Here is a 14,677-nt window from a genome sequence, read left to right on the forward strand (position 1 = left end):
ATGCTCGCGCGAGATCCCCTCCATTCGAATACTTGGTAAATCCTCGAAGCATTTGTTGTCATGTCTCGTACTTGCAATAGATTTATCTTCTTTCCCTGCAATTTTATACTATTATACTGGAAAATATCAAAGACAAATTGCGAATTAATTTAATTGATTACAAAGATTATTGTTATAATTGTTTTTCGCTAGATTGGTATATCGAAAATAGAAAAATTAATTAAAAGTATAATATACAATATCATGATTATTAGATATAATATTTACAAATAATATATCTACATAGCGTATCTAAGTAATGATCGATCATATTTTAATTTTCAATATTTTCTATAAGAGAATGAAGTTATATTTAGATATTTTATGTATATTTTATATATTCAATGTATTCTATGCATTGTAAATGTAATAATAATTATCGAAATATTACATTGTACAATATTACATTTTGAATTTATTGAAATAAGTCTCTTTATATTTGTTTGATTAATTTTTTAAATAATTTGATATTTTTATATTTTCATAAAATTCATCATGATTTTTAACAAAGTTAACATTTGAACTTCATTTTGTAATCTCAAAATAAATATTTTTGGACTTTTCTACTCAAATCTAATTCTCTAAAAAAATAAAAAAATAAATAAAAATTGTGTATCAAAAAATACTTTTATCTTGATATTCATCTACATAATAATGTCGAATTTCATTTAATTTGATCGTGTAAAGAAATGTATTGATTGACACGTTCATTTTTCAGCTAATCGTTGTTTTGTAATATTTCGTGAGAAGATGGAATACTATATATCGAGCTGTGATATTGAAATTACGAAACAATTCGTAAGAATGTCAGATTTTTAAAATCTTTCTATAATCAAACGATATATACGAACTTTCTCAGACTTTTATATATTTAATTTTATATATTTATATTAATAAATACCTTGGCTTCATTTTTTATCTATTGCATAATTAGAAATTATAAAAAAAGAAGACAGCGACTAATTGACTAAATATATAAAAATAATTTATAAATAAATGTGAGCAGGTTCTGAACTTTTCAAAATGACATTTCCATTAAAAACAGAAAATATTGAAGTAAAATAAATTTATATTTTTCAATAAATAATAATTTCACTGTTTATACAATACAATAGAATTATAATAAAAATATAGTTTAGTAAAAAAAATTTCTCTTTCCCTGTTATAATAGTCTTCTGGACCACAAAACGAATCTATATCCACGGAAACACGGATCTATTGATTTCTCTCGTTTTAAGCCGCGTTTCTTAGTATTACTCGTTCATCACGTTCCACAGTTCTTACGTAGCGCGATTATTTAACCTTGATCTGGCTGAACCACTTTTTATGTAAAGCGGCCAATGCAGACGGGATGGTGTATATAGAAAATCCACCATCAAGAATGTTGATTGTTTTCAAGGTTTTTTAAAGATATCGGTCGCATTTAATAAGATAGAGATCATAAAAGAATTATAGTCTGTACTATATTGTTGAATTAATTTTGGTTACGTTAATTTCAATAATTTATGATTTAAGCTAATTTCATTTTCATAGAGTCTGTTGGGATTGTGATTTATACTTAATAAGTTAAATAGTATGAAACTTTTATAATGTTTTAACTATATAAAAATAATGTATGCATATAATATTGTGTATAAAATATAAATATATAAAATATATAATGAAATATATAAAATATATAGTGAAATATATAAAATAAAATATAAAGCATTTAAATTCTAAAATTATTACAATAATTTTAGAATTTAAAATATTACAATAAAATTACAACCAATATAGTTAATAATTGATTAAAATATAGAATATATATTAAAAATAAACAATAACTATGAAATAAGTTATATCTTATCTAAATAATTTTAGATAAAATTTATTTGTTTGAATATTTTATATATTTTTATATTTTGTAATTGTATATTGTATTTTTTAATTGTGCATATTTTATATTATTATCAATGTTTTGCATATTGCATATTGATTAAATTAATACATTAATATATATTGATATTATATACTATATTAAGTAAATATTAAACAAAAAATATTAATATTACATCTGAAAATAAATTTAATTCTTTGCACTCGTATTTATATTTAAGAAGATTATCAATCAATTTGGAATTATTTTTCATATTTGATCAAAATGGAAACATTTTTCTGGAAATATATTACAAGTTTATTATTATTAACTTGTTGTTTTAGTAGAAAAAATTTAAAAAAATACACAAATTTTATTCGCGTCTCAATCTTTTGATTAGTGAAAATCTATATAATATGCGTATATATATTTTGATTTTTCAAAATTTTTAAAAAATAAATAAAATTAGCTTCTACTAAATTGGAAAGAACATGACACACAGGAATAAAAACTCCAATATTAACCTCGAAAACACAATCTTGTGTTACAATAAAAAAAAAATAATTATAAAAGACCAAAAAAATAAAAATTATACAAATAATGTTAAAAAAAATTACATTTTAATTACATTATATAGTTTTGCATTGCAGAATATCATTCAAAACAGTTTCCAATATGTAATCCTGGTTTACAAGTACATATATTGTAGATGTATCTTGTTTCTTCCACTTTTCACTTTTCAATTAGAATATAATGAACAATCCTTTTCTTCTCCCTCATTTTGACGCAAAATGTGCAATTTGCTATTTAGTCTTCTTTGTCTGATATTGATGGTCTATTATTTTGGATCTCTATCGTAATTTACTATCAATCTATCTACTAGTTCCCAAACTTTAAATGCATCATCGATCGTTTATTTTGGCAATATTGAGTTATTTTATATAGTAAATATGCATTTACACAAGATAATTCAAGTCTCCAAAAAAATAATTTCCGCCATCATTTCAATGATTTTCTTAGATTTTCTTAGAATAATGTCGCAGAATAGGAATCAGCTTGTTCTATATCTTCCATATATATTTTTTTATTATTGTAATTACAATTACAATTGGCTTATTTATTACTTGGATATTTCCTCCATATATTCTTCTATTTATTAATCGTAACTGAAACCTCCCAAGTGCTAAGTATAATGACGAGTCGTTCCTTTCCACACCAACAATAACAAATTTTCTGATCTGCAGATAAATATATCGTTTTCAGCAAACTTAGATTTTCTTATTGAATCGGGTATAAATTTTCTATTATTTTGTAGTTCCTGTTAAGTATATATTTAACTTTAATAATTTTTATGCAAGTAATATCTTGTGTAATATCTATCTGTATAAATATGGTATCCTTTATTGCCAGGATTACTATTTAATAAGTTTTTGCACAATTGTACTACGATTCTTGTACGAGAAGATCAAGTCGTGCCAAATTTTCTGAAGTTAAACTTCTATAATAGGGAAAAATTAAATATACATATTTTATATTGCCATCTGCCAGTATATATATTCTTATTCCCTAGTTGGTAGATTTATTTATTATTGAATTATATGTTAGGAAAATTATCCTTTGCAATCGTCTGTCACCATATAGTCGTTATCCTACATTTTATTATTATACATATATTTACATGTATATATGTAATATAATATATGTATAAATATATGTATTTATGTATTATTAAATATATGTATAAATATATGTATTTACATTAGTAAATATATATATATAATATAATTACATTCTATATGTATAATATAATTACATATAATTACGTTTTAGAAGACTCTTGTTACTTGATTAGTAACTTTCTTAAATATAAATATGAGTGTAAAAGGTTAAAATCTTATTTTTCTTGAAAAGGCCCCCATGGAAGCATATCACGCAAATATGGCGATGAACGTATTAAAACTGTATACATTAGACAGATTTTGGTTAATCTAATTAATTAAAATCATATAAATGATATTAACCGAAATGAAAGAATTTTTGTTATTTAATTAAAAATTTTCAGATATATGACTTTTATTAATTTTATTGTTAAAAATATTGCACAGCTTATTTTAAAAAATAAAAAACTAGACAAAAATAAATAACTAATGAAAGTTAAGTGGAAATACGTAGCTAAGAAAATAGTGAATTTTTACAGCAAATTCCTTTTAGAAAATTATCAATCATATATAGTTAAAAAATTGAATCATTTGATTAAAACTAAATCGAAAGGAAAATGTTCCAAAAATTTTGGATATTTACTATATTATATATATATATTATGTTAGAAATTATAATTTGAAATATAAATTATAATTTTTTTTTAAATAAGAAAATAAGAAATTATTTATTTAAAGTTTCTTATAAGATAAATGCAAAATTATTGTATGTAAATGTTATCTATTTTATTTTTTATCTATCTTATTTATTATTTTTATAATATTTTGTCAATATTTTTCAAGAAATATTTAAATTATTTATTGATAAAATTATTATCTATGATAAATCTATATTATTATATTTTTTTAAATTTTAATTCACAATTTCATAAAAATTTAAAATCAAATTAAAATCGTGCTAAAATTGTTCGATAATTGACAGTAAAATGTTTTATAATATATTTATGTTAAAAAAAGAGCTATACTTATTTATCTTAAAAAAGACTTCTTACTTTTTATATAATTTCAAGCAAAAAAATTTGTTCTTTTTTTATTATAATTATTAAATTATCGTACTATATATATATATTTAAAATATTTTTAAATTTTATCAAAAATCATATAAAAATTTAAAGTTCTCTTATTCATTGAGAAGTAAAAAATATAAAATAAAATGTATTCAATGAATAAGCGAGAAGAAACAAACATCAATGCAGATTTTAATAATTGATTCTCAATTAAAACTTGAATAATAAATTTATAATAATAATCGATTGATTATATAGAATAGAAATTTAAAACAAGTCATTTGAATAACTCGCTAGATATAGTTTTTTGATGATAAAAAAAAAAGTAGATTGAATAAATCAAAGTTGCAGTTTTGAGAGATAAGAGAGAATCTAATATCACTATCTTTATAAGAAGCATGAAGAAGATATAAAGATCAATTCTGTTTGATATAGATTTTTATGTATATGCACATAAAATAGTTTCAAGACAAATAAAATATGAAAATTATTTAAAATTAATTAAAAATTAAAACAAAAAATAATATTGCTTAAAGATACTTTTTTAATATTTTGATAGTTTAAATATGTAAATATGAAATATATAAATATTCATTAATATATGTCCACAACTAATAAAAATATTCAAACTAGTGATGTGTAGTAATTTAAAACGTTGTGGATAATATTATATGGATAATACTCTATGACAAATTTTATTTAGAAGTATTATAGAACAATCTTTTTTTATAAAAATTATTTAGAAATAAGAGATATTAAATTTGAAGAACATTTATTATTTCTCAATCCGGCGATCGAATGTTAAAATTATCTATATTTTATAACTTTTATATTAGCGATTAGAAAAACAATATATCAATAACAAAAAGAAAACATAAATGTATTCAAAGAATACTTTAAAAAAATTTTTATTTTAATTGATTTAAAGTGACCTTGAATGATTTTCATATATTTGTCTTAAATTATCAGATAATAAATAAAAAATCTATTATTATATTTTTAAAAAACAAGATTACTAAAAGCAAGTTAGTTCACCTATCTGTTTTACTTTCCATTATTATAGAATGGTGATTTTTGTTTGTAATACGATATTTGTTTTGATTTAACGATCGGTTTATAAACTAGAGGTAAAAAGGAAATATATATTTTGTCGAACAGTGAATTATTATAAGAGTTTATATCCAACTATTTTAATTAAAGCAACTAGTACTTAAATAAACTTGATAATTAATCGTTAATGATCAGCCTGGTCTTAGCTAATACAAATCACTAATTTATAATCTAATAATAAGTCTACTTGTGTAATAATCCATTATTCTTAATAGAATCCACTTTGTTTTTCCGTCTATTAATAAATGTTGTTTTCAATCAATCGTTGTCATCCAATTATACGATCCAGAATTCTTTCCTTAAATTATGATTCTTGCGAGATTAATTTTATCTTAGACACAAAGAAGAAATAAAAAGAAAGAAAACACAAAAGAAAATCAATCATCATATTTGAATTACATAATGACGTTTATAATAATTTCTAAATAATGAATTTTTTTTTATTTTTTTCTAATCTAATCTATATTTGAACGGATTTTTTTTATATAAATGATAGATTTGGATTGTTCGCAAAATTCATGGAGAAATTTAATTCCAAATTTTTTTTTATATTCTAATAATTTTAGAATTAGTAAATATAACATTTTGTTAAGTTTGTTAATTTTTAATCTTTCGTAAAAATATTACAGTATCTTGGAATCTATTTTATTTAATTTTTTCACGATTTTAAACTTTTAAATTAATTAATATTTTGAAAGAAATTTTAGATTACTTACATAAATATGTTTATTTCATTATCCTATAAATTTTCGAACTCGTTCAAAAGTAAAATTTGTTAAAATAGACAAGAATAAATGTTAATTATATATTAATGGAAAAGCAATCATAATAATTATCTTTGAAATATAATTATTGTTTAAATTTCATTATAAATTATTGATAGATTATGTTGGAATAAACATAAAAAAACGTTTGTTTGATTATTAATGAAACCATAATCACAATGCAATTAGGATTATATATAGATTTGGAAATTATTGCATTTTTGTAAGAATGATAATTGAATGATATTTGAATGATTTTCTATAAGTTAATACGAAAATTATTGGATTAACAGAGAGAACTATGAAGGAATATATTAGTTTTTATTTGCTTAAGTTATTGTTAATTTATTGTTTCTCGCTTTTAGTAATCTACAAGAAATGCTCCTTTTGATTATTTACATAATGCTAAGAAAATTAAACTAGTAAGAATCACGAAAATTTTATTTTAGTGATTAGAAAGTTTATTTTGTTATTTGAACTTTATTTAATTATTTTAGATATATAATCGTAATATCTAATTTTAATATTATCTTATATATACTATAAATAATATTACATTCAATTGAAAACAACCTTCGAACCTTTATTTTTACTAATAAATTTTTTTTTAATATATTAAGAGAAAAAAATGAAATTTAGCTAAAAAATTATTTAATACTAATATCGAAACAATTTTTTTTCATATTGATCAGATAGATATTTATATAGATAATTAAATAAAGTTAATATAAAATTATACATAAAAATAGTAAGTATTATAAAATTACCAAGTATTGTTAAATTAATTGAAAAATAATTAATTACATTTAATAATTTTATTTTTTTAATCTAATTTTATAAAATTCTATACTAATAAAATTCTTACTAATGAGTAAGAACTAATGGATAACGCGTAAAAAGAGAAATAATAATCGAGAAAAATATAATAGTGTTCTTTTTATATAGAACTCTACAGAATCACAACAAAGTTTATGATACTACTACTCATGATTTTAAAACTTTATTTATTTTCTCGTATTAACTTATACTTATTATATAAACCTTTGGTTAAACTACTTATTAATTAAATTGTTTCAGGACGTGGAGCATCCCGCGTGACCGCGGCTCTGGTAGGAGATGGCGAAGGCAGGTTGATCACCACCCCGATCCATAAGGAGAGCATAGCGTCGAGGAGCAAGGAGGATCTAGCCCAGGAGGCGGCGCTGGTGCTTCAACAAGCGGGCAGCCTTCATTGCGTCGCTCACGACAACAGACGATTGCCAGGTCGTTTCAGCACATTGCCGGTGCGTCGTAACAAAAAAAGGCCGGAACTGCCGCTCGATGTGAGACGAAAAAGCGAAGAAATAACCGCGAGCAACACTGATCTTATCGACATACCGAGGATAAAGAAGAAAGCATTAGAGAGAAGTATCAGCGATGCAAACACGAAAAAACTGAGAAGTCCGTTGGCCAAGTTCTTCTCCCCGAAGTTAGAAAGGAAGCACAAGCCGGTGAGTCGTAGCGTGAGTGACGCGGCCAACTCGTTACGATCCCATCGCAAGAGGAGCGGCAGCGAGAGCGAAGGGTCGCATTTAGAGAGTAATCGAGTGAAGAAGCAACTATCCCCTATTATCGAAGCGTCGCCTCACGTTGATCAACAACCTTTTCATTTTGGTTTGAAGATCGAAAACGGTGAGAATAGGCCGGAACCAAAGAAGTGGAAACAAGAGGAAATCACCGATGCCGGAAAGGTGACGGAACATACAGAAACGGTGACATCGAGAGAAAAGATCGAAGAGAATATCGGGAAGCCACCGATATCGTCGAAGAAAGAGAACAAGGGAATCGTAAGACATATACCCATCCAGTTGGAGGTGGACGATAAGAAAAGGAACGAGGAGGAGAGGGAGCGAAAGGAAGAAGAAAAGACAGCTGGCCCGATCCCTTTGTCAATCATAAAAAACACTGGATTCGACGAAGTAGACAAAATCGATACGAGTAGCATGCTGCACAGCAGCCGATACGATCTCCAACAACGATCTACCGAAGAGTCAACGATACATAAGATGATTCATCGATTATCCAGCGATCGGTCACCGCCACCGCAATTGACCAAAACAATGGTCTCGTCTGGCCCAGGATTCGGTCATAACAACAATCGGCCATTCTCTTACACTAGACCGAACGAATGTTGCGGCACGCCGTCCCCGCGTGAAACTAATGTGATTTACGCTCAAGTGCAGACCGACAAGAAAAAGGCGCAAAGAAGTCATTCGGATAGCGACGAGGGGCTTGGCCTAGAAAGGAAAGATTCGTCGCGTGAAACTAGTCCAGCCGAGAAGGAATATCGTAGAATGGATTTCCCTTATAACAATGAACTGCGGCGCAACAACGAAATCAACACGTTCAAATCTAGATACGAAGAGGATAGAAAGAACGACGATACCCGTTTCACCAATCGTTACGTTGGAACGGAAGATTACGCGAGCAGAAACGTGGACACGAAACGGCGCCACGAATTAAACGACATGGACAGACGTCTATACGACAAACCTGAAAAGTATACATCTACGATATTCGTAGATACCTCTGGTCGTGGTAGGGCAGACGGTACGGACGCTAGACAGCAACGAGATAACAACGAATTTTCTGCCAGACAGGTGCCGAGCGGAATATCAAACAAGACGTCCGAATTAAGCGCGAGACGTGATCTTCTTGAATCTAGAATCAAGTCGAGACTGCTCGCGGACGAGATGTTCGCCGCGAAGAACAGCACGCCGAAGAAATCCGAGCACGAGATTATCGACAAACCGATCGTTCCATCACCGATCACTCCTAATCGCGTTGCCTCGCCTAAACGTTACATGGATACGTACATCACGGAGACACGCACCAACAGCAATGGAGAGAAGTATATTTTTGAAAAGGAGATCCACGAAGACAACGGTAAAGTGTACGGATACGAGAAAAAGATCACGAATAAAATTCCATCGGATGGATACATCGATACGAAACCGCGAGATGGGTATACAGTCGAAACGAGAACGGATAAATATGGGGACAGGTATATCGTTGAGACGCGAATGCACGAGGGTTATGCGAACGATTTCAAGCCAAACTTTCTTAGTGACAGGAATAGAGCCAGTCCGGAAGATCGGTACCAACCATCTAGAAATTTAATCAGTCCCTACAAGTCGTCTAATCATCTGCTGCCCGAAGAGACCACCGTTACTCATCACTTTCGAACCGAATCCAGAGAGAACAATTTTCTTTCTTCGCCCATAATCGCAAAGAAATTCACCACGACGGAAAGAAAATTCTCCAAAAGCGATGATTTTTTGGATAGAGATGCTCGACCGAGGGACGAGTACCTCCCTAAGAAGAAGAATTTCGAGTTGATCCGTGGTATGAGCAAATCCACGCAACGTTTGGACGAAGTAGGTGAGAATTCGCGAATCAAAGCTCTAAAAAGTGAGTACACGACTAGGTCGCACGAGAACTTAACCAGCCACGCAGATTACATAAACACCAGAGATGTGCGTCGACCTCTTTTAGATAGTCCCACTGTGAACAGACGGAGGGAACAATCACCGTTTACGAAAAGACACTTGGACAGCTTACGCGAGGGACCGAACGACGATTACGATACCGACATATCTCAGATGACTAGTAGCCAGCTAGAATCAAAATACTACAAAGAGACGCGCACCACTCAACGATATACGAATAGCAAGCACCCGATTCACGATGATTACGACAGTTCTCCGTCTAGGATACGCACCGATCGCGGAGGTTACAATTCGAGCAGATACGATTCCGACACTACGGCCAGAGATTCGATCCGTTGCGAAACTCGATACGACGAAACCTCACGAACGTTGAGAAAGGAGCATCGAAAATTGGACGAGGATTCGAAGAAACCTTCACGGAGATCCCGCGATCAATTGGATTATTTCGACGATTCGGACGCCAGAGAAAGTCTACACGTGAAGACGACTATTGGACGATTAGAGCCATTCGACGAAAGTCCGACAAGACCTCCGAGAACTTATCACGATAATGGCAAGTCGAAACACACGAAGCAAGACATCAGAACGCATACTGAACGAAGACATCGCGAGACTCGGCTCAATGACTCTGATCGGAAGGATCGTTTGGCCGATTCCGGGATCGAAAATGACTACAGGCGCGACTCGCAAGAAGTCGATCGAAGGGAACAAATCGAATCGGAGGACGAGGGTTTTGTTACGAGGCAATTCATCAAATACGAGAAACGGCACACTGATCGTAGCATGAATTTAACACCTCCCGAGCAACGAAAATACGATAAATATTCGAACGATATGTTAAAATCACCGCCGGTCACCACGAAACCACCGTCAGGCGCAGATAAGAAATACGAGAAAAAGGCAGCAAAGAAGAGCGGTACGATGAGCAAGGTAAAGCAGCTGTTTAGTAAGAAGGAGAAAAAAGCAAAGGAAGAGAAGAACAAGAAGAATGCAAGAAGCAGCAGCAGTGGAGCCCTTACGGACGACGAAGTGACGATCAGGTACAAAGAATATCGAGGTGATCAACTGAGAAGCGCGAAAAGTACGCGAGACTTGGGCAGTGATATCAATCAGGTAGGAAAATTTTTTAAATTTTAATATTTCTATCATAATTGGATTTAAATTTTTACGAAAGTATCGTAATCATCAAAGATAGAGAAATCATTAAAGATATTTTAGTTTGAAAATAAAATTTCAGATTTTTTGAGATCTTTAGAAATCAGAAACGCCTATATTTAATTGGGATCTCGTTTACATCACATCTAATTATACACGTATTCTAAAAAATATCCGTATTAATAGTTATTATTTAAAAGGCTTAAGTTTCCGTCATGTTATAGAAATATTTTCTGATGTTATTCATCGTTGAATTTTATAGAAATAATTACAATGATGAATTTTCTCGAATAATTCGATGAAAATATATCTTGGATAATGATAGGATCGATATGTATTTATAAAATTCAAATGAAAAAAGTTTATTTCATAGGATATAAATGTACTTGTATTTATAAACATTTTGATATTTGTTTGAATAGTTTAAATCTTTCAAAACTAATAATTGAAACTAATAATTCGGAATTTCGCTAGAATTGCATGAAAGTTATAAACTAAATAGAAAGCTATTGACGATAATTTGTTACTATTGTATTCTAGCTGTTACAATTATATTAATGTTATATGATTAAAAAATTTATTAAAAAATTATATAAATATTTATACTTCCTATTATACATATAATGAAATCTATATTTCTGATAGAAAGATTTTCAGATAAATAATAAATAGTTTCTGATTTCATAATATTGAAATATTACAATAATATTACAAATTTATACACTATATATATAATTATCAAATTAATTGAATGCACGAATATATGTATAAATATATAATATATACTAAAATATCAGTTTCTTCAATTTATTTTTAAAATTCAATCAACTTATAGAATTCAATTCATTATTAGAGTTATTAATGCTCCCAATAACAACAAAGTTATAAAGACAAATATATTTATAATAATGAGAGTCAAATACAAATATTTTAGAATGTAAAAGAAAATAATATGAATAAAAATAATTCGTTCGAGTTTTAAGTTTTTTTCGATAAAGATATCATAGGTTCAAATGGAAATATAATTCAAAATTTAATGAGTATATCAAATTATACTTTCATTTTGATTTGAAAATACTATCAAATATTTTATATTATCAAAATAAAGAAATTATTTGAATATCATACTAACATAATATCTACTGAGAGAATATTTTTAAAAATACATGGATAACATGGATAAAAAAAAGAACAAATTAATAAAAAAAATTATAAACAAATTATTTTTTTAAATAATTATATTAATAATAATTATAATAATAAATAAATAATTATAATATTTTAACAAATATGAATTATAAAGTACAATTAAAACATTATATCATTATATCATCTTTTATATATGTTAACTTAATAATTTTTTATTTTTTAATCGATTTATATATGTAATATTTTTATTAATAGGATTAATAATATTTTTATATTAATAATAAGATTTAAATATATTTTATGCAAATTTTATTTTATTTAAATATTTATATAAGATATTTGTTAAAGTACTTATGAAATGTTTATATAATCAACAAGAATTCAATACACTTTGCCTTCATGAGTACTTATAAGGAAGTCAAACATTATATGATATGGATTTAGAACACATTTATATGTATCGATTATATTTAATATATCGATACTATATATTATATACTATTTTTATCTCATCATTAGTCATGGATTTATAGTATGAAATCAAAAAAGATATATTTATTGAGGAAAAGATTCATTTTATAAAGAATTAATATTAATATTAGAATTTTAAGAATTTTTTCATGTGATCATTTGAGTTAAGTTTTATTAATTGTTTTTAGTTATATATTGAATATGCTAGAATAAAAAGTGATTACGTTTATAAATGTTGAAATATAAAAATTAAAAAAAATTAAAAAAGAACTATGAAAGTGGCTATGTAAGGATTTTAATATTTCAATCATTAGTAATATTTTTTTAAATTGATATTTTTATAAGCATAACAATATAATAACTTTAACAATAATGGAATTTAAATTATAATTTGTTTAGAAAATTAACAATTCTGTGAGTATAAAAATATCGATATAATATAAAGTTATATAGATTGAAGATTCAATCAAGATATTAATATATAAATAATATATATATACATTAGATTTTTTTCCTAGATATGAAAATTTGAAACAAAATATATAATGAATTAAATAATTTAAATAAATATATTTATTTAAACAGATCTAAATTCAAATGAAATGTTTATCTATTCTCTATTTATTAATATACTTATTAATGATAATTTTAATTAAAAAATAAAAAATTACAAAATTCTAAAAGAATTTGAATTTTTTATTTTCAAATTTTATGTATTTTATATTAATCATTTTTTAATTTATAATAAATATAATTTATATAAATATTTTTATTAATCATAATTAAAAATAAATTAATAAATTATAAATTGATATAGATATAATAAATTTATTCAAAGAATCAATTTTATTTTTTAATTGATATAATTATACACTTTTTTCAATTATAAAAAAATATCTCAAATCATTAATTGTTGGTGAATTAATTTTTAATTTAAATAGTAATAAATAATCTATTCAATGATTTGTTTAATATATTTTCAAATATATTTATAATTTGAAATTAAAATATTTCAACATAACATTTTGAAATATAAAAACTAACCAATATTATATTTTATATATTTTATTGATATCCAAGCACTTGAACATGTATACTATAAAAGTCGTTAATCTGTTCTCAGTTACATTGCATTATGAAATCGCTTAAAGGATTGTATAACGTATACGCGGCTTAAATTACACACTATTCAATCGGTTTTGTAATAGCGAAGTATGTGAATGATATTATGCTAGAGCATAATTTATATAATTATTAGCAATAATTATTATATTATGTTGCTATTTATTATTTATTATAAAATGAAATATTCGATTAAATCTTATTACAATGCGTGTATAATCCAATATCACATAACATTTATACCGTTAATCATCAAATTGATTAAAAATCAAAAATTGATGAAAAATCATTCATAACTGTATTCTAATATTTTATAAATATAGTATATTATATATAAATATAATATATTAGTATATATTTAATTCATTATTTATTTTTTTTTTAACTATTTGCTACTTATATAAAATTATTGGAAATGTTATAAGCGTCAAGTACATACATAGAGTTTTAAGTAATTGATTTTGGAAACCAAAACAAACATAAAAATTAATATATGAAATTTCTTGGAACAAAATGTTAAGACTTAAATATAATAGAGACTCCCGTATCCGAACTAATCTAATAAGGAGACAAAAGTGGTCGAATAGTGGAATTTTATACTAATAGAATAATTACTTTCTCTTGCATTAAATTTCATTTATTCAAATAAAAATGAACAAGATTGACAGTTTCTTTCAATATCTAAGGATCCCATATCTTTTTAGCTGCTAAGTCAAATAAATTTTTTATTGTAAGCAGCTGCGAAGCATAGAATTACATTCCTATTGTGCCTCAAACCATCGAACCATTCACCATA

At 26.3% G+C, this 14,677-nt stretch overlaps 1 protein-coding gene across 2 annotated transcripts in view; it reads left to right on the plus strand.

The window, feature by feature from the left end:
- blo (bloated) overlaps window positions 1–14,677 on the plus strand; it is a 305,906-nt gene that overhangs the window by 188,974 nt on the left and 102,255 nt on the right. For both annotated transcript variants that reach the window (XM_086915880.1, XM_086915872.1), the window contains exon 3: window positions 7,574–11,097. In XM_086915880.1, coding sequence (XP_086772006.1) covers window positions 7,574–11,097 — 3,524 coding nt within the window. The remainder of the gene's footprint in view (window positions 1–7,573; window positions 11,098–14,677) is intronic.

This window comes from Apis florea, unplaced genomic scaffold, assembly GCF_048593485.1.
Source record: "Apis florea isolate Af1SG1 unplaced genomic scaffold, ASM4859348v1 contig_2190_pilon, whole genome shotgun sequence".
Classification (NCBI taxonomy): domain Eukaryota; kingdom Metazoa; phylum Arthropoda; class Insecta; order Hymenoptera; family Apidae; genus Apis; species Apis florea.